This window comes from Furipterus horrens, unplaced genomic scaffold (genome assembly GCF_987537825.1).
Source record: "Furipterus horrens unplaced genomic scaffold, mFurHor1.1.pri manual_scaffold_11, whole genome shotgun sequence".
NCBI classification, from domain to species: Eukaryota; Metazoa; Chordata; class Mammalia; order Chiroptera; family Furipteridae; genus Furipterus; species Furipterus horrens.
This window is the reverse complement of record NW_028327181.1, coordinates 62,994,739-63,019,454: the sequence shown is the minus strand read 5'-3', so window position 1 is coordinate 63,019,454 and position 24,716 is coordinate 62,994,739. Positions and strand designations below refer to the sequence as shown.

Sequence of the window (24,716 nt, the reverse complement as noted above, 5' to 3'; positions counted from 1 at the left end):
GTTGCCCTGTAAACCAGAAGGCCACAAGTTTGATTCCCGTTCAGGGCACATGTCTAGGTGGCAGCTTCGGTCCCAGGTCAGGGCATGTACAAGAGGCAACCAATCGATATTTTTCTCCCTCTCCCTCCCTCCCTCCCTCCCTCCCTTCTCCTCTCTCTAAAATCAATAAGCATGTCCTCGGGTGAGCATTAAAAAAAACAAAACAATGGAACAAGAAGCAGATGGGTGTTACCAGTTCCAGGGTGTGAGACAGGCCGTGAGAAATGGGTAGGAGCCGATGATGGACCTTATCCTATCCATGATGAGGGGCCACAGAAGGGGGGTGGGGGCGACACCATCAGAGCACCTCCTTAGGAAGATCCGGAGGCAACTGTGGAACACAGGTCTGGAGAGAGAAAGGCTGGGGTGATGACGAGAGCCAGTAGGTGGCTGTGGGAGAGAGGAGGGGGTGAGTGGGGGCAGTGGCCTCGAGGCCAGCTGAATGTGGGGGAGGCAAGGATGACTTTCTGGCTTGGGGAACTGGAAGGATGGTGACACCATTTGCTGAGATGGTGGTTACCCAGGAGGAGCAGGTGCCTTGATGCCCTGTTCATTCTATGGGGTTCCCTATGGGTCACCCACGTGGGAGAATGACCAAGGACCCAGGGTCTCATACAGCATGTGTGGGGTCAGGTGTCAGCTCTCTGCCCCCTTGCCCATGAAATCTGGGCTGAGCTCTCCATACCTACCTGTGCCCTCGCCCTGCAGAGACCCCTACACCATGGGGGTTGGGGCTGTGAAAAGGAAGGTCCAGCCTCAGGAGGGACTCCTGGGTGTTTCCTGAGACCTAAGCCTCAGGATCCCATCCATGGACACCAGGGACCCCCAGCATCCACTCTGACCAAACCCAAATCCCCTGCACCAGAAAAGCTGCCCAACACCCTGAAAGGGGCTTTTAGTGCCGGGGTACCACGGGCTCTGGGGACACAGGAGGGTGTCATATGGCAAGTTCAAGCACTGGTACGACACAGGTGCCACCTGATTTAGGTGGACTCACATCGGCCTGCAAGTCTGGAGAGCAGACTGAGTGCCCTGCTATGTAGCCCAATGGTGGGGGTCATGGGGCGTGGGACAGGGCTGAATGGGGCCGGGTGCCCTCAGGATGACTGGTTTGCAACTGTTTACCACGAGCCCACACTAAAACATTTCACCATTTTAACTGCAACCCTCATTCAGTGGTGAGTAACATCAGAGACCCCCTGTCCTGCCCTGAGGACAGGAGGGGCCGGGGGTATGCTACTGCGGTCCCATCATGTGTCATCCTCACATGGCCCCCAAACAACGCCCCACATATTCATCCCCTAGTGGCACCTGGGGAGCCAAAGTAGTGATCCAGGCTCTCAGCAGTCTTAAGCTGACCCCTAGGGGACAGTTGGGACACAGCAGGGCACAGTGGGGATTTAGGACCTGTCCCAGGCTGGCCCCCTCTGCTCCCCACTCCTGAGGAGCTGTGGTCTTGCCTCTCCTGGCCTTTAGCCAAATGGAGCCCAGAGCCAAACATGATAGGAATCTGAGGCAGGAAAGGAATTCGTTCACATCATGGGGCCCTGGGGCCGCCAGGCCTTCAGGATCCATCACCACAGGCACCCACTCACCCAGCAGGCTGACCTTTGAACTGGGCCCCTCATTTCCCTGCCAGTCCCCGGGAGCCCCATGGCAAGGAACAGAGCCCAGGTCAACCACACTGCCCACTGAGCAAGGCTGCCCACTGCGTCTGGCAATCAGTTGCCACATTGCTGGGCTCTGGACACCTGTGAAGGCCAGACCTACAGAGATGGCAGAAAAGAAGTTCACCCAGGAGGGGATCATACCTAAAGAAATGAAAAACTGTGCATGCAAAGTCCTGAGAGAGAGGAAATGAGGGGAGTACTGGGGTGACTGAAATTCAACTGACATGATCTTTGCTTTTCTGTAACCTCCAGATTTTGAATTCTGGAAAAACAACATTGCTTTAAGAAACAGGCCAAGTCTTTTGCTGAAGATTCCTGTACAAGGAGATTCAAGGTTCGGAGAGCTTCCAGGTTGGTGAGGACCCTACCCTGCTGGGAGGGTGGTGTGCCTTGGGGAGGCGGGGAACCTCTGTGCCAAGCCACTCACACCCCCTGCCTGACCCCATGCAGATCTGTTCCCAGGCTCTGTCCTCTATAATAAATCAACAATGACAATGAGGAAAAGAGTGAAGAAATAAAATGGAATCACTATAGTCAAGCTGCTAAATTACGAAAATCAAGTGGATTAAGGCACGAGGAAGTGATTCTATTCTTGTTTGAACTAGCCTAGGAATGTAGGCTTTTGAACTTTCCAGTCCTGCATCAATGCCTGATACACATCAGACCTTCCAGATAACTCTTTGATTATCCCCTGAAGGACTAGGGAAAGAATGTTCCCTTATCCAGACCACCTGACATCCCTTATCTAGACCACTGGTCATCTGAAGGATTACCATCTCGTACCAAGCCAGAGGCCAAGAATGCAGGACTAACTCATTTCAAGAATGCATTTTTACTGTAAGAACTCTCAGCTTTATTTTCCTTCTTCGGTACACTTCTGGGTATCACCTAGTAGTATTTCCAACTCGCAAACCCTAAAGACCCTTGAAAAAAATCTTTATCATTTATTTCTAGCCGAAGCCTCCTAACTCTTTTTGAGCTCTTTTGGCAGTAAATACCATGTTTCCCTGAGTTCTGTGAGTTGTTCTAGTAAACTACTGAACTCGAGGAGGGTCACGGGAATCCTGCATTGTAGTCGGCCAGTGGAGGTACAGGTAGCTGGGGTGCCCCATTTGTGGCTGCCCCCAAGTTGGGGAGTCTCATGGGACTGAGTTCTTGACCCTGGGTTTGTACTAACTCTGGTTAGTGAACATCAGTGTCACAATGAATTGCTGGACACCCAGTTTTGTCAGAGAATTAACTGGTGGTTGTTTGGAGAAAACCAAAAAACAAAACATATAGGGACCTGTGGGCGCAGGGGGTTATGGCACAGGAGAAAAGAAAACACTGTTGTCCTGCCTGCTGTTAACCATGAGCCTATCACTCCCCTTCTGAGCTGTCTCTCCTTGGTATCACAGAGGGGTAGTGAAGGTTCCCCGTGAGGATCCCCAGCCCCTACATTCTCTGCTGTGGCTCCCAAGGGGCTTCACTGCTCTGGCTTCAAAACCTATGTCTTAACTTTGAAGCCAAAGGATCCTCAAAGGAGGATCTGGGGCTCTCAGACACCAAAAAGGTGAAGCCAAGGCAAGAAGACCCAGAAAGGTAAGGTGGGCTGCAAGAGGTGCCGCTACCCCTCCTGTGTGGGGCAGGGCCTGAGGTCTCCCGCTCTTACCTGCTCCGCACAGTCTGGGATCTCCGGGGCGCAGGGCAGGGTCCCCACACTCTCCATGGACAGCACATCCTTCAGCAGCTCCTCGCACCCTGCAGATAGACAATGGAGGGTCAGAGCCTCAGCCTGGCGTGGCAGCATTGCTTCAGGAAGGCAGGAAGGCAGGCAGCCTGAATTTCCAGGAGACCAGGTGGCCATTCAAAGACAGAGATAGGACACCCAGGCTGTAGAGAAGACAGTCCAGGGCTCTGTGGAGGGAGCTGAGATAGGTCCTTACCCTCCACTGGCACTAACCCCAACAGGGAATACACAGAGAGGAGGCTCCCAAATGCAGAGGGCAAGCTGGGAGCAATAGGAACCAAGGAGGCCTTCCTGGAGGAAGGGGTGTAAATCAATACTCCCTCACAGGGACTCCAAACACACACATTACCCTGAGGCAGAGGCCCCCTGCAGCCCTGTATACTCCAGACATCTCAGAGAGGGCCGCCCTCAGGATGGCTCTACCTGCTGACTCATTTACATAGCTGATCTCCTTCCTTGGTCCGTGAGAAAATGTCCCCAAATCATATCAGACAAAGGAGGTCAAACCTGCCAAGTACCTAGCATGGGCACATGACAGGTGCAGGTAGTGGTGGATCTACAGGGTCAAACAACACTCAGAATCCTTTATTGGGGGCCTGCTATGTGCAGTCCCCTCAACATCTCAGCTCACTTCCCTTTGCCTCTCACCTCTCTGGCACTAACTCCTGCTTCCTTCCACCCTCCCAGAACTCGGGGTTATCCACAGAGAAGGATTCATCCTGATGCTATCCACACAGACAGGGAAATATGGCTTCCTTCATGGATAACAGGAAGGCCTCCGGACTTCTAGAAGTAAGCTGTCTCCTCTTCACCGCCAGGGGACGGCCTCAGCGAGTCCACCTGCTGGCCACTTCAGCTACCTGCTCTCCCTCGGCAGTAGTGTGCGTTTTAAGAGTTGTCCCATTCTGAGACCCTATTTCTGGGGACTCTCACTACTGGCCTTAAATTGGGGAATACAGAGAGGGATTTTATGTTGCCCCGTTAAATGGGAGGGGTAAGGAAGAAAGGAAGAAATGGGGAAGTTTAGAGAAAAAGAGGGTGTAGGAAACTTAGGTGGGACAGAGGGAGATGGGGTGACCAGCTCTGTCCAGCTTTGCCCAGAAGTCCCATGTCCTGGGAAATTCCTCAGGAATCTGGTCATCCAGAAGGAGAAGAGAAGAGAAAGAGGGGGTCCTCCCCCACAGCGGACAGACGGTGGAAGGGCAGAAATGATGGTCGGCCGGTCCAGTCATGCCTGGCTCTGGCGTGGCACTCCACAGCACAGGTTCAGACACACCCACAGCCCCTCCAGGGTTCAGAGCCTGAGACTCTTCCCCTTGGCCCTCATGGGGAGCCAGGGGAAGAACCACTTCTGGAACTATCCTGGGCTCCTGGGACCCCCATTGGGAAGAATCTGAGTTAAAACCAGCTGAATAGAATCCTGAGACCCCCTAGGACCCTCGCCCCCAGAACACGTCACCTTTCATTGCGAACACTCCCCGGCAAAAGTCCTTGAAGTTAATTCTGCCCAGGTCGTTGGGATCCAAATATTTCACAAGTTTCTCCACCTGTAGGAAGAAAGAAGTAACAGGTGTGAGGCCCCCACAGACTCCCCAGAGGGCTCATGGAGTAGGGGTGAGGCTGGCAGTCTGGCCAGGAGGCTGTGGTGAAGGGAGAACTCATGAACTGGGCCAAGGGGCCACCTGCGGTCCCCTCCCAGCCCCCTTGCCTGTCAACCTGGGGTCAGCGCCAGCCCCAGACAGCGGGGGTGCCACTTTAATCTCCTGAAGTGACAGACAGTACGAGTGAGGAAAAGCCACACCACCAGGCAGCGGCACTCAGTTCCCAGGTTTGGGGGGGAGGGGGTGTCTTATCTCCAAGTCCTTCCCATAAACACTGGCGCATGAAATTCAGCAAATGCTCTGACTTTTCAACTTCATGGTTTCTTTCATACAAAAACAATATGAACTCACTGCAGAAACTCTAGAAAAGGGACTAAATTAAAACCCTGCCATTTCCTACTTATCTGTTCAACACAGTTTTAACCACTTTTAAAAATATTTTTGTAGGTCTGAGAAACCTTTGGTCAAACTCCCCTTTGTCTACAAGCAAGAAATAATCATGTCAGCATCCCTGGATGGCTCCCTCTCACCCACATCCAGTCCACACCCAAGGGCTGTGTCCCAACGCTGCCTTCCTTCCGCCATCAGCCCAGGGATCCCACCCGGCCCTAGCCGCCGGCACCTCCCTCCCTGACTATGCAAATCTCACTTAACTACCCACTTCCCCGTTCAGCACCTCCATTGGATCATGTCATCTACTTAAAATCTTTTAGTGACTGTCTACTACACCCAGGATAAAATCTTTCTGTCACTCCCTGCATTCCAGCCACACTGGCTTTCAGTGGACTCCACAGGCAAACCACACTTCTGCCTCAAGGCCTTTGCACGTGCTGCTCTGTGTATTTCAAATGCTTATCCTCCTCACTGATCATCTGACAACATCTCTTCATCCTTCAAGTCTCCATCTGTACTTCTATTAAATGTATTCCTCCCAGACAAACCTTCCTGACCACTTCAACTTAATTAGGCCCATCCAGCTATTATCCACTCATGTATTAGGTTGGCCAAAAAGTTCCTATGGTTTTTTCGATAAAATAAAAGAAACATTTAAAATTTTCACCAATAACTTGATTGATTTGGATATTTTGACTATGTCGACTGTCTCCCACTATTGACTTCTAGTAGAGGCCAGGGGTGATGCTAAACACCTTCCAATGCATAAGACATCCCCACAGCAAGGAATTATTTGGCCAAAATGTCAGTAGTACCAAGAAACTTCACAAACCACTTTTGACATGTTTGATCAGTCACAGCACCTTCTCCATACACTTGCACAAATCTTTCTTTTTGTGTTTCAGTTGCATTTTTACCTTTCTTGAAATAAAGCATAATACACCAAAAATGTTATGTATCTTCTTCCATCTTTAATATTAAAATGGCTGCACAAAAAATCACAAATTTTGATAAACTTCTTAAAAAATGCACGGTGATATGACAGCTGTCACAATACAAACTAACAAAAGTGTTTCGAATGAAGTTAAAGACAACTAAGCACTACTAGAGCCATTGCTCAGAAAAAAACTAAATGAACTTTCTGGCCAGCCCAATAGTACTGCTATATTTTCCCTTCGAACCACTTGTTGCAATGTGTAATTATGTTTATGTGATAATTTTACTTATATCTTCCCCTCTAGAAATTCAGTTCCTTAAGGACAAAGATCATGTGTGTTTTAATCACCACCGTGTACCTAGTAGCTTGCACCATGACTGGCACATAGCATAAGCATCATAAGCATTTGTTGAATAAATAAATGAATATAACTGATTCTCCAAAACATCTAAATTTCTAAAACATTTGATAACAGTTGCCAAATTGTTCTCTATAAAAATGTCACAAGTCTTCAATCAGAGCAACTTGCAAGCTGGGGTATTTTTTCCTAATTTTTGGCAATGGTACATTTTATCAGAACTATCTTTGCTAATTAATTGGAGCCATTTCCCCCCCTATAATTTTCAGCACCTGAAATTGAGCTTTGATATTTGTTCTAGAAGCCCACTTCCGAATCAGCCTGTAACTTAGTGGCAGCCGCTCCACAGCACACACAGAAGCATTCATTCATGCATTTGTTCACTCCTTCATTCAACAAGCAACGACTGGGCACCTGCTATGTGCCAGGCACCACACACAGTCACGTGGACACACACACACTTGCTGTCAGGCACTCCCCCCCACTCCCACCCCCCATAACCACCATCAGTACCCAGAGCACAGCCAGGCAGGGTGAGCTCTCTCCAGACTCTCCTCGGGTTGCGTGGCAGGGGGTGGGTATAAAAGCACTCGGGAAACTGCAGTGCACAGCACGTAGGAAAGGGGTTTCTGTCACTGTTGTTCTTGTTAATGCTGTCATCTCTGTCCTGCACCCCCACCACACGCCCTGTGAAGGACTCATCCATTCATAAGGACCATGTGTCCTGCGTGCACACAGGGCACTTCCAGCGTAACAGCTGCAGCAGGGGTCCGAAGCCCAGGTCACTGCGGTGGCCTGGTGTCATGGGCATGTGCCTATGGGGTTTAGAAGGTGACCAGTGAGCACGGAGAGGCCTCACACACCTCTTTCCTCCCTCCCTGCACTTGGCGGCTCAGCGCTCTACCTCTCTTCCCGCTGACCCTGTCTGTCCACTCGAGAGTGAGTGTGGGGGTGAGTTGTGACCCCCTGAACCTAGTCGGTAGTGGGCTCTCGGGGAAGGCCGGAGGAACTCCAGTGAAAGAGGAAGGCAGCTTCCTGCCAGCTCCTGCCCGTCCAACAGGAGCCTCCCTAGCACTGCAGCTGCACCCTCCCTGCCCCAGCCAGGGCAGCCTCTGACACTGCCAGGCAATGACGTGGCTTCTGAGAGTAGCAATGGCTGGGAGCCACCTGCAGGGCTTTGGAGAGCCCACTCCCTACCCCAGCTATGTCCTGCCTCCTCTCGTCACCAGCACTGTAGGGAGTCTATGAATGCAGGTATGAGCTGGTACCCCCGAGCCACCTGGCGCTCATCCCTACAATCCTCTCCAAGGTCCAAGGCTACGCAGTAATTACCTCTGATGCAGGTCACGTGCTGAAGAGCTGATGAGGGGCCCCAGCCTCCCATCCACCCAGGCAGCAGGCTGTGGATGAGGGTCTGGAGTCCGCGAGCCACTTATGCACTGGGACTGGAGACACTGGGAGGGCCAGGCTGTTCGTCCCCGTGAGCCAGCCCGAGGTGCAGGGTGTTTGATGACAGCAGATCCACGGGGTCCCGAGGGCCAGTGCCAGTCCCCCGAGCACCCTGAGCTCTGGCTCAAGTGCCGCCCACAGTGCGCCTCACAGTGTAGTGGGCGCGTACATGCTGTGTCAGTTGCTGAACGCCCCGTTGGAAAACAGGCAGGACCACGGCAGAATTAAAACAATAAATGCCAATCGTAGCAGTAAGCACCATAACTGTAATCTCGATGGCTTTTTAAATAAACAGCAGCATTGCTTATATAGGGGAGTATGAACAACCCTTGCTGGGCCTGCGGAGGGCTTGCCACAGGCCCCGGCGCGGTGCTGGGCTCTGGCCGTAGTTGGTCCCATCCAATCCTCACAACAGTCTTAACAGTGGCAGCTACTAGTGGGGTCCCCATGTTACAGCTGAGGAGACAGGCACAGGCTAGACGTCTGGAGAGTCACCACAGGGGTAACTCGTCCTGGAGCCCTGCGCTCTGCAGCCCTCCGGCAGAGGGGGGCTCTTACCAGGCTGTGTCCCACAGTGCTGTTTCAGTTCCTGCCCCCTGTGAATCGGAGGAGCTGCACCTCTATGGCCCGAGCCCTTCACCCTGATCACCAAGAGCCTTAACCCTCCTGGACATGAGGTAACCTTTTGTGGGGGCACCCAGCCCTTCATTTTATCTTATTTTATTTTTAAGATTTGATTTACTTATTTTCAGAGAGAGGTGTGCATGTGCGAGGGAAGCATCAGTTGGCTACCTCTCGCGCTCTCCCAGCGGGGGACCTGGCCCTCAGCCCAGGCATGTGCCCTGACAGGGAATTGAGCCGGTGACCTTTTGGTTTGCGGGCCGGCATTCAATCCACTGAGCCACACCAGCCAGGGCTCAGCCTTTTATTTTATAGACAGGGAGGCCAGTCCCAGGAAGGGTAGGGTTTGCTCAAGGTCACACAGCGAGTTCAGCAAATCACCACCTGCAGGCGGTCTTTGGGTGAACAGGGGCCACAGGTGCACGGGCCACCCCAGGCTGCACTCTGCACCCAGGCCAGGCGCCCTGTGCACCCTGGGCCCGGCGGGGACCACAGGAGCAGCTGCTGTCTGCGCGGAGGCACTCACAGCTGGGCCGCAGGGCGGCTGCCAGGGAAGCTGGTGGTTTCACTGGCAGTGAAACATTGATCTTTCCTGTTTTGGGCCACCTAATTACCAGGCTTCCCCTTCTATTTCTGTTGCCTTTCTCTTCGGGCAGATTCTTTCCTCGCTCACTCCCCGGGGTCACATCTCTTCTCGCGCAGGCCAGACGACGCTCCTCGCTCCATTGCTGCCACTCTCCCTTGATCACCAGCCAGATCCAGCCACCCACGCCTCCCTGATTTCGAGATCTGCAAGCCAGATGGACTCAGACAAGCCATTTGCCTCCCTGAGGTCTCAGCTGCCTCATCTGAACAAGGGCAATAAGCTGGCTCTGTCTGTACGTGAAGTGTCTTTATCAATGTTAGCTGTTACAATATTATTAGTCAAGCAAGTGCCTTGTACCTCTTCCTTTGTGCCAGGCCTGTTCTAAGCACTCTATACTACTGAATTCATTGAATTCTCACAACCACCTCAGAAGTAGGTACTTTTTAAATTCCCATTGTACAGGTGAAGAAACTGAGGTTCAGAAAAACTAAGTTCTTCAGGTTCAAAGTCCCACAGCTAGTAAGAGGCAGAGTTGGGATCTGAACACGGGCAGCCTGGCTCCAGAATTCATGTTCTTTACCAACAATTAGTACCCATTATTACTTCTACTTATACCATTATAATTACAAATCTGGGTCTGCTCTGACCAGAAAAAGAATTCATTGGTATTCTGGTCTCTTTTCACCTAGAAAACCTCTCATGGTTTTCTACAGAGAATCTTTGTGTAATCATTTCCATACAGAAAGTCCTCACTTAATGTCATTAATAGGTTTTGATATTTTAAGTGAAATGACGTAAATGAAACCATAGGCTAATTGATATAAACTAGAGTTAAGTTCTTATGACATCTCATCAATGTTTTAACAAAATGCCATTGAATGAAACTATGTTTTTCGAGCAAGGGTCTGCTGTATTTGAAGGAAAGAGTATAATTTCAAATGTGTTGTTAAAGTAGAGGTTTCCCATTAGCATCCCAAATGTGGCTTGTAGACAGTTTATCTTTTTAAATTAGATGCCAAGATCAAAAACCAAGGGAGGCTTCTGGTTCAGAAGGTAAAGGTTGAGTCAGTATTTTACATGTATCTCTTCCACTAATTATAGATAAAAACTGTGGACAGAATACACTGAGCAACTATATGAGGACCCTGGAAAGTAAATAGGAGCAGAAAAATTGGGAGGAAATTAAAACTTTAAGTAAATAATAAAAAAACAACAACAACAACAACAACAATCTTGAAGGGAGAGGAACAGGGTGGTAGTAAGTGTTATGATTTATTTTTTCCTTATATATTTCCCATTCTGGACTCAGAAAGCCCAGATGCCACAACTACACAGCAGGACTAAATGGAAAAAGCTCCAGAACAAACTCTCTATTTTTGATATGAGGCCAAGGGAGGGGACCCTTTTGGGGCAGAGTCTGGAAGAAATGCAGTTTGTTTGTTTTTCATCAGTCCCCTTGCCCTGCCCGAAGGTGAGCCCCAGTCCCCAACCGGGTGGTGGTGGCAGGAACAGCAGCCAGACACCTAAACTCAGGGAGGAAAATCTTTCTCCATAGAAAGAGACACTAGGAAAAGGGGTCCCTGTGGACAAAGCGTGTAGAAAAATTCCTGATATTCATTTCTCTTTTTCCTCTTACTACTTCATCCTGCAAATGAGGCAGTCATGGGAAATGTGAAAGTATGGGAGGCAAAAACCTCAGACTTCCAACCAAAGGGCCAGGAAAAGTGGCCCCTGGCACTGCAGGGGGCGGGTGAGGGGGAATCACAGAGAAGAGTGAGCTCAAGAATAGGATCCCATCAAGTTGTGCTTGAAGTCCTGGGCTCACTCCTAAGCTGCGCAGACATGGCACTAACCCCAGACAGCAGACCAGAGACTTTAGTAAATGAACCGCAGTGCAGACGGTGAACAGACTGGCCGCCAGAGTGTGCACGTGCGAGGTGGATCCAAAGAGCACTTCGAAGGCTTGGAGAACTGAACACACACTGGAACCACGGCTCGGAGGGCAGGCCGGAATCAGGGGCTTCAACCTAACGGGTTGATTTAATGATTAAACAAACAGACAAGCAAACAAAACACTGATATTCTCCAGAGGACTCTTACAGAGCCCAGAGTCTCAGAATATAATATTCAAAATGTCCAGGGCACAATCCAAAATTCCTTGATATACAAAGAAACAGGAAAAGCTCAACAAGGCCCAAGGGAAAAGGCGATTGATGAACATCAAGCCCAGGATGTGCCAGATGTAGACAAAGACTTTAAAGCAGTTATCATAACCATGCTCCCTGAAGTAAGGATGAGCACTCTTGAAACAAATGGAAATAGAAATTCTTTGGAGGAAAAAAGCTATAAAAAAGAACTGAATGGAAATTTTAGAAAGGAAAAGGATACAAAAGAACTGAAATAAAAATTCAGTGGATAGACTCAATGACAGAATGGAGATGACAGAAAAAAACAGAACACAGAACAATAGAAAAACAGAAATTAACTAATATGAACAAAGAAGATCACCAAGGATTATGAGGAACGTTACATTAAAGGGTCAACTCACCAAGAAGTCATAACCATGGTAAACGTGCATGTGCCTAACAACCGAACTCAAAACACAGGAAGCAAAAACTAATAGGACTGAAAGGAGAAACAGCAAATTGACGATTATAGTTGGAGACTTCCACACTTCCCTCCAGCAATCAACGGAACTAATCAGATGGAAAATCAACAAGGACATAAAAAATCTGAACAACACCATTAACTACTTCACTTAATTGACATTTATAAACTCTCACCCAATAATTGCAGAACACACAGTCTCTTGTGTGCACAGGAAGGCTTCACCAAGACAGATCGTATCCTGGGGCCAGTAAGCAAAACTTTAAAGAGTTGAAATGAGACAAACTATGTGGTCTGACCATAATGCAATTAAACTAAAATCAATAACAGAAGGACATCTGAAAAATTCCCAAACACTTGGAAATTAAATAACACATGTCTAAAATAATCCACGAGTCAAAGAAATCTCAAAGGAAATTTGAAATATTTGAAATTAAATAATAAAAAGACAGCATAAAATTCAAATCCAAAGTAAGAAGAAGAAAAGAAATAATAAAGAGCAGAAATTTTTAAATTGATTTTACTTATATGTGGACTCTAATGAACAAAATAAACTAGCAAACAAAATAGAAAAAGACTCATAGACAGAGAACAGACTGACAGCTGTCAGAGGGGAGAGGGCTGTAGGTGCTGGATGAAAAACGTGAAGAGATTAAGCTGAAAATAAACAACTCATAGGCACAGACAACAATACGGTTATTACCAGAGGGCAAGGAGGCTGGGGTAGGTAGAAGGTAAAGCAGTTATAAATGGTGATGGAAGGAGACTTGACTTGGGGTGGTGAATACACAGTACAATATACAGATGGATATATTATAGAATTGTATACCTGAAACTTATATAATTTTATTAACCAATGTCACTCCAATAAATCAATGTTCAAAAACCCACCAAAATTTACACAAGAAGAGGTAATCTGAATTGTACCATAACTATTAAAGAAATCAAGTTCACAGTTTAAATATTTCCAAAACAAATTTCAGGCCCAAATAGTTTCACCAAACATTTAAGAAAGATATACATAAATTCTACACAATCCCCTCTGGAAAACAGAAGGAGAAGAAAACACTTCTCAACTCATTTAATGTAGCATTATCCTGATACTACAATCAGACAAAAGCAGTATAAGAAAACTACAGACCAATACCCCTCAAAAGCATAGATACAATGATCCTCAAGACAATATTAGAATATAGTCATATAGCCCTGGCTGGTGTGGCTCAGTGAATTAAGTGAACCAAAGTGTTGCTGGTTCGATTCCCAGTCAGGGCACATGCCTGGATTGCAGCCCAGGTCCCCAGTTGGGGGTGCATGAGAGGCAACCACACACTGATGTTTCTTCCCTTTCTCCCTCCCTTTCCCTCTAAATAAATAAATAAATAAATAATCTTAAAAAGAAAAGAATATATAGTCATATAGAATATATATAATATATATCATATATCATAAATATATGATTATATACCATATATATATATATAATACAACACAGCCATGACCAAGTGGGATTTACCCACCAAGTCTGGTTCAACATTTGAAAATCAACTGGTGTGACTTAAAGATGACCAAAGAAAACCACATGATCCTCTCAACACAGCCAGACAAAGCAACTGACAAAATTCAAGACCAGTTCCTGATAAAAACTCCAGCAAATTTGGAGTAGAACTTCCTTACCCCAGAGAAATGAACACTTGTGTTCATACAGAAATACGGCACACAAATTTCTATAACAGCATTATACATAATCGGCAAAGCCAGAAAGCATCCCAAGTGTCCCCGCCAGGCAGATGGATAAGGAACAAATTACTGATATGCAACAAGATGAATGAATCTCAAAAGCATTGTGCTGAGTGAAAGCAGCATCTGAAAAGGTCACAAAGGACGTGGAAAGGCAAGACTGTGAGGCCGGGGACAGATCAGTGGCCCTGGGGAAAGTAGTTGGGGGACAGTTTGAATACAAGGGAGCAGCATGTGGACTCTGGGGGTGAACTGCTCTGTACCCTGATGGTGGTGGCGGCTACGGGAATCTAAGCAAATGTTAAAACCCCATGGACATCCTGGAGGCAAGTCCCGCTTCCCTGGGCAGTGGTGGCCGGGCTTCCCTGGGTGTCTGAGGCGCCCTACACCTGCAAAGGGGGGGCAGGGCTCAGCGTGGGTGGAGTGGGGTCAACACCCCAGCTTCCAAACTAAACTAAACAAAGCAAAAAAGAAAAAATAAACAGACAGGAAGGAAGCCAGGAAGCCAGGGTCTCAGGGAGGGATGGGGGCTACAGGGCCAGGGTTTACTGAGACTCCCTGAGGCAGGCCAGAAGCGCTTTCAGGACCCCGCCATTCTGCGGGGAGCTGCTCAGTCCTGCCCCCTAGACCACCCAAGTCTTGTCCCACATGCAGAGCCTAGAATTACCCCCCAAGGGCTTCTGCCGAGGAGCCCCCTAGAGCTGAGAGCCATGTTCAGGGCACCAGCCTGGAGGCTCCAAGCCCAAAGATATCAGCAGGGACACTGGGGCATGAACACCGCATGGGGCGTCGTGCGCCCAGGATGATGAGCTGGACTACTGGAAGGGCATGGTGAGGAAGGGCTGAGCAGGCCGCCAGCGGGAGCAGGGGAAGGAGGGACAAGATCGTTGCTGAGGGGAGTGGTCTTGGGGGCTGGAGGCAGGGCAGGAGGGCGAGTGGAAAGGGGCATCATCAAGGTGGGAGGCAGGAGAGAGAGGCCAGGGTCCAAAGGAGAGGGCTTAGGAGCTGCACTGAGTTGGCTACACTCTTTCCTGAAGGTCGGGATGGCAGAACCTGGTAGCCTAGCATAACAGTCACCATCTCGGAGGCTCACAGGGGGAGAGCTCTTCCCAATAGACCCAACAGGCCTGTGAGAGAGCCCATCACACCTGCCGCACAGCCAAAGACCTGAGGCCAGCACCTGGCCTTAGTGGGTATGGTTGGCATTCAAACTCCCCCACCCCCTCCTGCTGTGTGGGCCCTTCCTCCCACCATTCCAGGGGGCTCCTGTTCCCGCCCCAGGAGCCTCTGAGCTGCTTCTTTATCCATTTCCCCAGGCAGCCTAGCTGCCTGATGTCAGGACACACAATGAGGCCTGTAGTTTGGAGCCCCCACCCCCACTCCAGGGACAAAGAGCACAGAAGGGAAGAGGAAGGCAGCCACTGGCCTCCCCACTGGCTGTGGGAGGGGAGCAGAGAAAGGAGAGGGAAGTCACACTAGAGTTTCAGCAGAACCAGCTGGAGACAAGGGTTGCAGGGTGGGTCCTGCTGACCCTGCACCCTGGGCCCAGGCCCCCCAGCCCACCCTCCATGAGCCCACTCTCCCAGCCATGAAGGCCTGTCCTCTGGAATCAGATTCATCCTGAGCGGTGAGCAGAAAACACCCTGAGGAGTCACAGGCCAGCGGGCTCAGAGTCAGCTTCATGATGGGTGGGGCCTGCACAAAATGGAAGTGCTGGGCCCTTGTTCCAAAAGGACTCAGAAATTCAAGATAGCAATCACAGAGCATTAAACACCATGTGCGCCCTGGCTGGTGTGGCTCAGCGGATTGAGCGGCAGCCTGAGAACCAAAGGGTCGCCGGTTCGATTCCCAGTCAGGGCACATGCCTGGGTTGCAGGCCAGGACCCCAGTTCGGGGTGTGCAAGAGGCAACCACAGATTGATGTTTCTCTCCCTCTTTCTCCCTTCCTTCCCCTCCCTCTAAAAAACTAACTAACTAAAATCTTTAAACCCGTGTGACTGCACAGGTCAGCTCTGCCTGGGCTTCTGTACTACTCGCAGTGCGACCTCAGGCAAGTCACGACCCTCCCCGGGCCCCAGCTTGCATGTCTGTCATGCATCCCACCAGCTCACAAGATGACTGTGAGGTCAGTGAGACTGGTGGAGTGAAGGCCGTCACAGACTGTACAGTGCCATGGAAGTGTCCCATGCAAAGGCGCATAAGGAGGGGGCTGAGGGCGAGCCTCTACCACAGCAGGCGTGGGCAGAGGGCCCGGCCAGCAGGGAGGCTGCAGGGTCATCTCGAGTGGGTTGAGGTGATAAAGTAGGGTGGGCACCAAGCCCCTTTGCGATCTCAGGGTGCTGGGCTTACGTGGCCCTTGGTCCAGTCCCAGGCCATCAGTGACCTTCCTGAGTGGTCTTTGGGCCTCAGTTTCCCCACCTGGAAAATGAGGGTGTTGGATGACATTAATATCAAAGGTAATTTTTTCCCAGGGTGTCTGGGGTGGGCATGGGGTTAGGGAAGGAAGAGAAGAAAACCAGAATAGAAAAATAGATGGAGGTAAAGGGCTGGGAAGAAATGTCTCCGTACAACATGGCTTGGGGACCTTGAAGTATGATCCTGGGGAATTACTCCATCTCTCTGACCCTTTTAGTTCCCCTGTAATATAAAGCAAGAAATAATGACAAGGACTGAGCTCCACGTGGCAGACACAGATCCTGCTTGTCACAGCTATGCTGCCCCTCCCTCTCCTCCACCTTTGGGCAGCCCTGATGTGGCTGAGATGCCCACCTCCCGTTTGAGCAGGTGCCCTTGGGCATGAGTCCTGATTGGAGCAAGCCAGTCAGGTGGGCTCACCCCCTTGCCAGTGACTGGTTTAGGCAAAAGCATGTTATACATTTCTGACCAATGAGATATGAGGAAACGTGTAGGAAGCTTCTAGAAGAGTTTTTCTTTGATGATGGGGGCAGTGGCAGGGGGTTGGGGAGGCCATCCATAGGGAGTGCTCCTGCCCTTCTTGCCCACCTGGAAAGTGGACACTAACCTGAGTCCAAACGGGGAAGTGGAGATTTGGGGCTGGATCCTGAATGATGCCTCTGAGCCCTCAAAGGAACCCACCCTAGAGCCACCCACTCTTGAGCCTGTGTGTTGTGAGAAAGACACATTTTCCTCAGCATTTGAACCATTTTGCATTGGTTCCTGGTTCTCACACTGGAGGGGGAGGGGCTGTACCTCATGAAGGTCCCCTCCTCAAGGAGTGCAGGGGCCAGCAAGTGGTGGGCGGGTGGCTTCCTGAGCAAAGACGCTCAGTGCACAATGGAGAGGGGCCGTGCAGCCAGGGGGGCCAGTCCCATGGGACCCCGGCTGCCACCTCCTAGGCTGGAAATGCCTTCCTTTATGTGACCCCCATTATGTCCCAGTGTCCCCAAGCGGGCCCCTCATTCACAGCTTGTGCTGCTGCTGATCAGAACACCTGCGGTTACCCAGGAGGGCTCTGTGTGGAGTCTGAATAGGAATGAAAGGGACAGACGCCTGGGTGGTCTGAGGTAGACTGGCCTGGGCGTCTGTCCATCCATCTGTCAATGCCTTCAGGAACTGTTTCCTCAGCTCCTCAGCCAGACTCTGCCCTTCAGGGAGACATTTCCAGGGAAGCTCTCGGGGAAGAGACAAATGTCCTACCCTATTTATGAGTGAACTAAAAATAGCTTGTGGAGCAGCATAAAGGCATGGAGGTGACTATTAATACTGCTACATGCCCAGGCGCAGTCTGCTGTCCTGCCCAGGCTCCGAAAGTAGACAGAGCTGGGCTCGAATCACACCTCCTCCATTTACCAGCTGTGTGACTGAGAGTGACTGACTCAACCTCTCTGGGGTAACACCATCTGCCTCATGGAGTGTTAGAATTTAAAGAGAAAGGCATCAAGACAGCCTGGCACCTGACCCAGGGCAAACTCTGGATTCATGAGCACTCTTCCTCTCTCTTTTTTTTTAATAGGCAGCCCCCGCCGGGAAACTAGTGCTGAAGTTATTGACACAGGTTCTCTCTGCGTGCTGGGGTGGCCAGTCCATCTACCTCTTCTTTCTACATTTGGTAACTGGTTGAATTTTTAAAATGTATTGGATCATTTTTAAACTCAGGGGAAAAAACAATAAAGCTTTTACATTTAGAAATTAACTCAAGCATGGTGGGGTTAGATAAAACGGAATCCACCCCAAAGAGCCATAAGCCCCAGCAGTGGCGGTCCGGAGGAAACGAGGCTTGGAGACCAGCCCCTGGGAGAAGCCGGCACTGCCAGTCCCTAGGACACACAGGGAGGAGTGAGGGTCCGGGTAGCTTCTGAGGACCCTTCCAGAATTTGGAAGCAGGGGTCCAAGAGAGAGTTCAACCAATCTGTATATGCCGCTTGGAACTCTGGGGTGTCAGCACCACAAGGAATGTTGGGGGTGGGCCCGAGCACAGGTGAGCTAACCCTTTCTAATGAAGGTGAAGCCAAGGCTGCCCTGCCTCGGGGGAGGTTTCCTGGCCACGAGGGGCAGGGAGCTCCCCTTGCAAGGGGAGAGGCACCTGTCCTGGGACATGGCATTTGGGGGACACTCAGTGTTCAGAGCACCGTGGGATGGGGCACCTGGCATCCGCCACTGGCTCTGGCCCTGGTGCTAGGCCCTCGGTTGACGTCTGTGAGCTTTAGAGCAGTCTGCAGGGTGCTACCCACTCTAGGGCTTCGGTGGGTTTGGGGCCATGGCCGATGTCAGATGGGACTGTTTGCTCATCAAAGCTCAGTGCTGGCCTGTGGGAGCGGGAGCACAGCCCCGCACCAGTGCTCCTTCCAGGCTGTGGCCTCTGGGCCCCCCTCTCCTGCCCATCCCACCGCCCTGCCCTCCAAACTGGCCCAGCTCTGGTTCCAGTCATCCCACTAGCACCCAGGACTTAGCCCCGGGCCACTGCCCCACACACTGACACTTCAGCTAAACCCAAGCAGAAATGCCTTCCCCCCAGCCCTCTGTTACCCCCAAATGGACGCAATCAGAGCACCTCAGCCGCCCAGTGAACTGAGATTTACTACTTGAAACATGGTAAACTTAGTGTTCCCGCCAGAACTTCAGTGTCGCTGCTGTCAACAGGACAGAAGCTGGCGAATGGAAAAGACTCCGAGTTCTGGGAACCCCGTCAGGGACTTTCCAAGTTGGGGTAAAGAGAAAAGCAGCCTCGCCACAAACTGGCCGTGAGACCCTGGACAAAGCCCACACTTTCCGAGCCGCAGCCTTCTGGCCTGTGAAATGGAGCCAGCAATACACTCACTTCATACCATTTCCATGGGGAGCAAAGGAGATCAGGGATGTGAGAGCTCTTGGCAAAAAGTAAACAATGTGCAGGCGGTCCACGTGCCCATCCCCCATGCCAGGGGCGCAGCTCCCAGCACTGCCTGCATCCCCTGGGCAGGGGACATATCTGGTGGGACCCCCTCCTGGGTCCTCCTGGAGCCAAGCAGCTTAGGGAGCGGAGGAGGAGCTGACCAGCCCTCCCAGAGCCCGGACCCTGCGCAGTGGGGGATAAAGGGGACTTTCTGGTCCCTGCTTCCTCTCTGCTGCAACGGTCCCTCCTCCTTGGAAAGTAGCCTCCATGCTCAGTGACAAACGCAAAGCACTGGAGGAGGAAATTCCCCGCGGCCTATGCGGGTGGGGAGAGGCCCCTGTCCTTCATCTAAGGGAGCTCTCTGCATGGGCAGATTCCTCCTCCAGTCAGCACAGCAGTGAAAGAGCAGAGGCAAGAGGCCTCCCTTATTCACAAGCTATACCTCACCCCAAAGGAAGTGGATCAGAGGCCTGGGGTGGAGGCAGAAGACCAAGGTAAGAGGGTCCCTGGCACCAGAGGGACAAGGCAGTGGCCCCTCATTTACCCTCATGCCGACCCCTGCAGGGAGGGTTCCTGGCTCCGTTTTCCAGACCAGGGAAACAAGACCCAGGAGAGTCAGGGACTCGGAGGGGGTTTCCCTGTGAAGAGGGCAGCCCGTGAGGTGCAAGCCTGTGTGGCCTCCAGGCAGAGGGGCAAGGAGATTCCCAACCTGGTCATCCCAGCACAGCTCTGCAGAGTCTGACAGCCAGTGTGGACCCTGGGATCTGCATTTTCAAAGGCCTCCCCCTGAAGAATCTGGAGATGAGACCTGGGAGGGGAATCACACAGGCAGGGACAGTGGGCTGGCCCTAACCCAGGGCCCTGGGGGCTCTGGGCTTTGAGCCTGTACATGCTGAGGCTGGCAAGAGGGTAGTTAGGTGGCTGTGGGGACAGGGATGTTCCAGCAGGCGCAGCAGCTGCAGTGAAAACAGAAGGGCTTGGCCATGACACGCTCCAGGCCTATTCAGCCTACGCCACCTCTCTGGAGCTGTGATGGGGGGTGGGGAATGGGGCAGGGAGGGGGTGGTCTTTATTAACATGGTACCAATATCATACTAATGGTAGCAGGCAACAGTCACTCCATCTATAAAATAATAAGGAAAAAAATGATGGGGTCTAGTGTCTGCCAGCCCCCTAGCCCTGTACCTACTGTTCTATCAACTAGTCCTCAACCACAGCAGAGAGCAGGGAACAGCCTCAGCCTGCCAGCTGCTCCGCTGCCCAAGACCATCTGTGTGGTCGTCTGTGCTCAGAAAGTTTCAGCCTGTCTGTCCCCTGGCTGTACAGCTTCTGCCTCTGGAGGCTGAGTCTTCCCCGGATCCACAGTCAAGACCCCTGACTACCTCTTGCCAGGCCCTTCCCTCTACATGAGACCACGTCCCATAGCAACACCAGCCTCAGCCTCTCCAGGACTCACTGCTGTCTGGGAGACCACCCAGGGCAACTGCCGCCCAGGCACCTACCCCAGCCTGTTTTCCTTACCTTGCACCTGGGCCACGTGGCCAGCGTCCCAGCATGCCTCAGTCCCAGGCCCTGCTAAGTTAGGGTGATGCCTCCCCAGTGCCCATCCTTATGCCAACTAATTCTACAAAGGCTGATGAGTCCCAGCTCAGAAGGAAAAGTCATTAGACTCATAAATACAGGAACATAGAAAATGACTACTTTTTGGAGAGGACATGACTGCTTACTTTGAAAACCGAAAGAAATCAACCAGAAATTACTAGATGTAATAAATGAGCTCACACTGGTGGTGAGATACAAGATAAATTTACAAAAATTGATGGCATTTTTATATGCTAGTGACATGCAGCTAGAAAAAGAAATCAATGAAAAAAAAGCATTACATCCTCAGTGATAACAAAACATATTAAATATTAAACATTAATTTAACCTAATTGTAAGACATTTATTTTTAATGTTAATATTTTGCTTTTAATAGGAGAAGTAAGTATATAATAAAAAGCAATATTCTCTAACTTAATAAACTTAATGCAATACAAGTAAAGGCTGTGAAAATGTGTTACATACTTAAAAATCCATAAATGGTGAAGAATATCAGAAAGTTTTTAAAAAAGGTAATGGTGGTTGATTTGTCTCAATTTTAAAATATATTACACCAAGTAACAGTGATCAAAATTTTAAAATGTTGCTTTAAAAACAAAACAGACTTCCAGCCAAGATGGAGGCGTAGACAGATACGCTGCATCTCCCTCCACAACTAAGAAGGAATACAACTACCTCAAAACTAGAAACAACCAGAAGTTCCAGAAAATCGAAATGAATGGAAGTCCAACAAACAAAGATATAAAGAAGAAATACTCATCCAGACAGGTAGGAGGGGCGGAGCCGGGGCGGAGAGGACATGGTGTGGTGGTGGCAGCAGCAGCAACAGTGGCAGGCCGGCGGAAAGCACATTCACATGTTTTAAAAAGTCAGACGGGACACCTGGGGAGCGTTTCCAGCTCCTAACTGGACCTCGCAGCTTACGACGGTCCCAGCACCGGGGAAAATCAAGCCTCATTGCTTCTGACTGTGCAGACCAGTGGGGGTTGGGGTGGAGGCAGAAACTGCCTGTCTCTCAGCAGAGTCCACTTGTTTAAAGGGCCCACACGGTCCTTGAACATCTGCAGGCCCACCCACTCTGGGAACGACAGCCAGGGCAGCAGCTAGAGGGGCACCAGTCCGGTGTGGAAGTGGGAAAGGTGCCTGGAAAAGGGGCGAGTGCTGGATGGGTGGCATTGTTCCCTCTCAGACCCCTCCCCCACATAAAGCCACAACGTGGTGAAACAGGTCGCCCTGTACTGACGAATACCTAAGGCTCCACCCCTTACAATGTAACAGGAGCAACAGCTGTACCTGGGATGTGGAGGCAAACAAACACAGGAGCCTGTCAGAATGAGGAGAGAGAGAAGTATGGCCCAAAAGGGGAAACTGATCAAGGTTCTAGTGGGAGAACTAAGCGATAAGGAGATAGCCAACCTAACAGATGAGGAGATAGACAACCTAACAGATGCAGAACTCAAAACACTGGTGATAAAGATGCTCACAGGCTTGACAGATATGCTTGAGTATGGCAGATGCATAAGGGAAGAAGTGAAGGCTATGCTAAGTGAAATGAAGGAAAATCCACACAAAACCAATGATGAAGGGAAGAAAACCGAGGTTCAAATCAATGATTTGGAACATAAGGAAGAAATGCAGAATGAGGAAGCAAGAATTGAAAAAAATGAGGAAACTTCCCAAATTTTGTGAAGAAGATGGACATACAGGCCCAGGAAGCACAGAGGGCCCCCGGCAAGCTGGACCCAGAGGGGACCAACCAGGATGCATCATGATTGAGATGCAAAAGGTGAAAGATAAAGAGAGAGTCCTGGGGACAGCAAGAGAGAGGCGGAGAGTCGCCTATGGTAGGGGGAGGGGGAATGCCTATTGGACTATCAGATGGTTTCTCAGAGGACACTTTGCAGACAGGAAGGAACTGGCAAGCAGTATTAAATGTGATGAAAAGCAAGGACCTACAACCAAGATTACTCTCTCCAGCAAAGCTGTCATTTGGAATGGAAGGGCAGATGAAATGCTTCCCAGACAAGGTGAAGCTAAAGGAGTTCATCATCACCAAGCCATTATTATATGAAATGTCAAAGGGACTTAAGAAAAAGAAGATCAAAACCATGAACACTAAAATGACAACAAACTCACAAGTATCAACAACTGAATCTAAAAAATAAAAACAAAATCCAACTAAGCAAACCAGAATAACAGAATCATAGGTATGGGGAATCAGCTGGGAGTGGGGAGGGGGAGAAATGGGGATATGGTGCAGGACAAAGCATAATTGGTTGGTACAAACTAGACAGGAGGAAGTGAAGAATAATGTAGGAAAGGGTGAAGCCAAAGAACTTATATGCTCGACCCATGGACATGAACTAAGGGGCAGGATTGCTGGAGGGAAGTGGGGTACTGGGCAGAGGGGAGCAAAGGGAAAAATAAATTGTAACTACTGTAACAACAGAATCAATAAAATATACTTTAAAAATTAAAAAAAAACACAAAAAGTCTTTACGCATAAGAAAGAATGATGGTAATTGATTATAACACACTGAAAAGAATCTATGAACCCTTACTGATGCTTATAAAAGGGGTGAAGGAAAGATCTCTACAGAACAACACTATCTCTAGGGGAAAAAAAAAGATAGGAACAGAAAAAGCACCATTTTGCAACCAGCAGTGAAATTTATGTAGGCAAGGAGCATCAATGGGTGCTAAAACCATTGTGTGAAAAGCTACTGGAGAAACAAACACTTGCACGGTCTCAAGTACCACCCCACAGATTACTTATTAATTATAAAGATGAAAAAGTACCATTATATTGAAGAACTCAAGCAGACACAACCTTAACCAACTAATCAAACTCAGCACCCCCAATAATAGGACAAAAATGACCCCGCATGGGTCCTTACGTGATGCCCTGAGAAGTGCATGCTGCCACCTCTCCTTGCCAGAAATGTGAGGGAACAATCAGACACGTAGATTAGGGGACAGCCTACAGGCACCTGGCCCAGACTTGGCAGAAAATGTCAATGTTACGGACATGAAAAAAAATCAGAGACTATTTTAATTTCTGAAGATGAAACAGGTACATCACAAACCAGATGCTATATGTGACCCTTGATTGGATTCTGGATCAAAACAAGGAGAGAGGAAGGAGATTTTGAGGACAACTGGGGAAATTTGTGGGCTGAATATGAGATGATGTTATTGAATATTTCATGTTAGGTGTGCTGGGGGCCCTTGTTTAAGCTGCAGGCCGTCCTTGTTCTTACACTCTGAGGTGTTTACGTTTATGGGGCAAAGGTCAAGAGGTCTTCATTTACTTAAAACGCTTCCATGAAACAAAACAATACTAAAGAAAACAGATGATAATCAATGATGGAGTGAAAGAAAAATCAGATGTGGTAAAATGTTAACAGTAAATCTGGGTGAAGACTCTCTGGCTGTTCATTGTATTCTGCTTCCAACTTTTCTGTTTGAACATTTTCAAAATAAAGAGTGAGAAAAAATGTAATAGAATTCAGTTCTAGTTTAGAAATAAATTCAAATTATTAGTAGAACTGAATGTTGGATGAACCTCATAATAAATTCCAAATAGATAAAACTTAAATATTTTTACAACAGAAGATTATAAACAAAATAACTTACTTATTCTTGCTAAAGATGGGAAAATAAGTTCCTGACTACTAAAATATGATAAATATAATTAGAAATAAGGTGCATATGATATATTTGAACAAAACATTTAAATGTAGGAAATTTTAAGTAATAAATGTAATCAAGCAAAAAAGAAAGCAGAGCAAGAAAAAAATGACAAACTGCTGAAAAAAAATAAAAAGAATGGACTTAAAAATATAACTATTGAAATTAAAATTCCCCTTGGTAAGTGTTCAAAAGAGAGGAATACAACAGTTTATGCAGAAGATACGAAGAATAAGAATGTGAAAAAAATGCAAAGTCTCATTAGCAATTAAAAATGAAAATTTAAACAAGTTTAAAATAAAATTTAAAATAATGCTTTGTGTTGACAGGGAAACAGGGCATCATGAAACGGGCACCCTCAAACC

General features: G+C 49.1%; 1 protein-coding gene across 1 annotated transcript in view; it reads right to left on the bottom strand.

The window, feature by feature from the left end:
* RAB11FIP4 (RAB11 family interacting protein 4) overlaps positions 1 to 24,716 on the bottom strand; it is a 96,573-nt gene that overhangs the window by 60,357 nt on the left and 11,500 nt on the right. Inside the window, exons 2-3 of the mRNA XM_090291911.1 lie at positions 4,898 to 4,985; positions 3,361 to 3,449 (exon numbers count right to left, since the gene is read on the bottom strand). Coding sequence (XP_090148037.1) covers positions 3,361 to 3,449; positions 4,898 to 4,985 — 177 coding nt within the window. The remainder of the gene's footprint in view (positions 1 to 3,360; positions 3,450 to 4,897; positions 4,986 to 24,716) is intronic.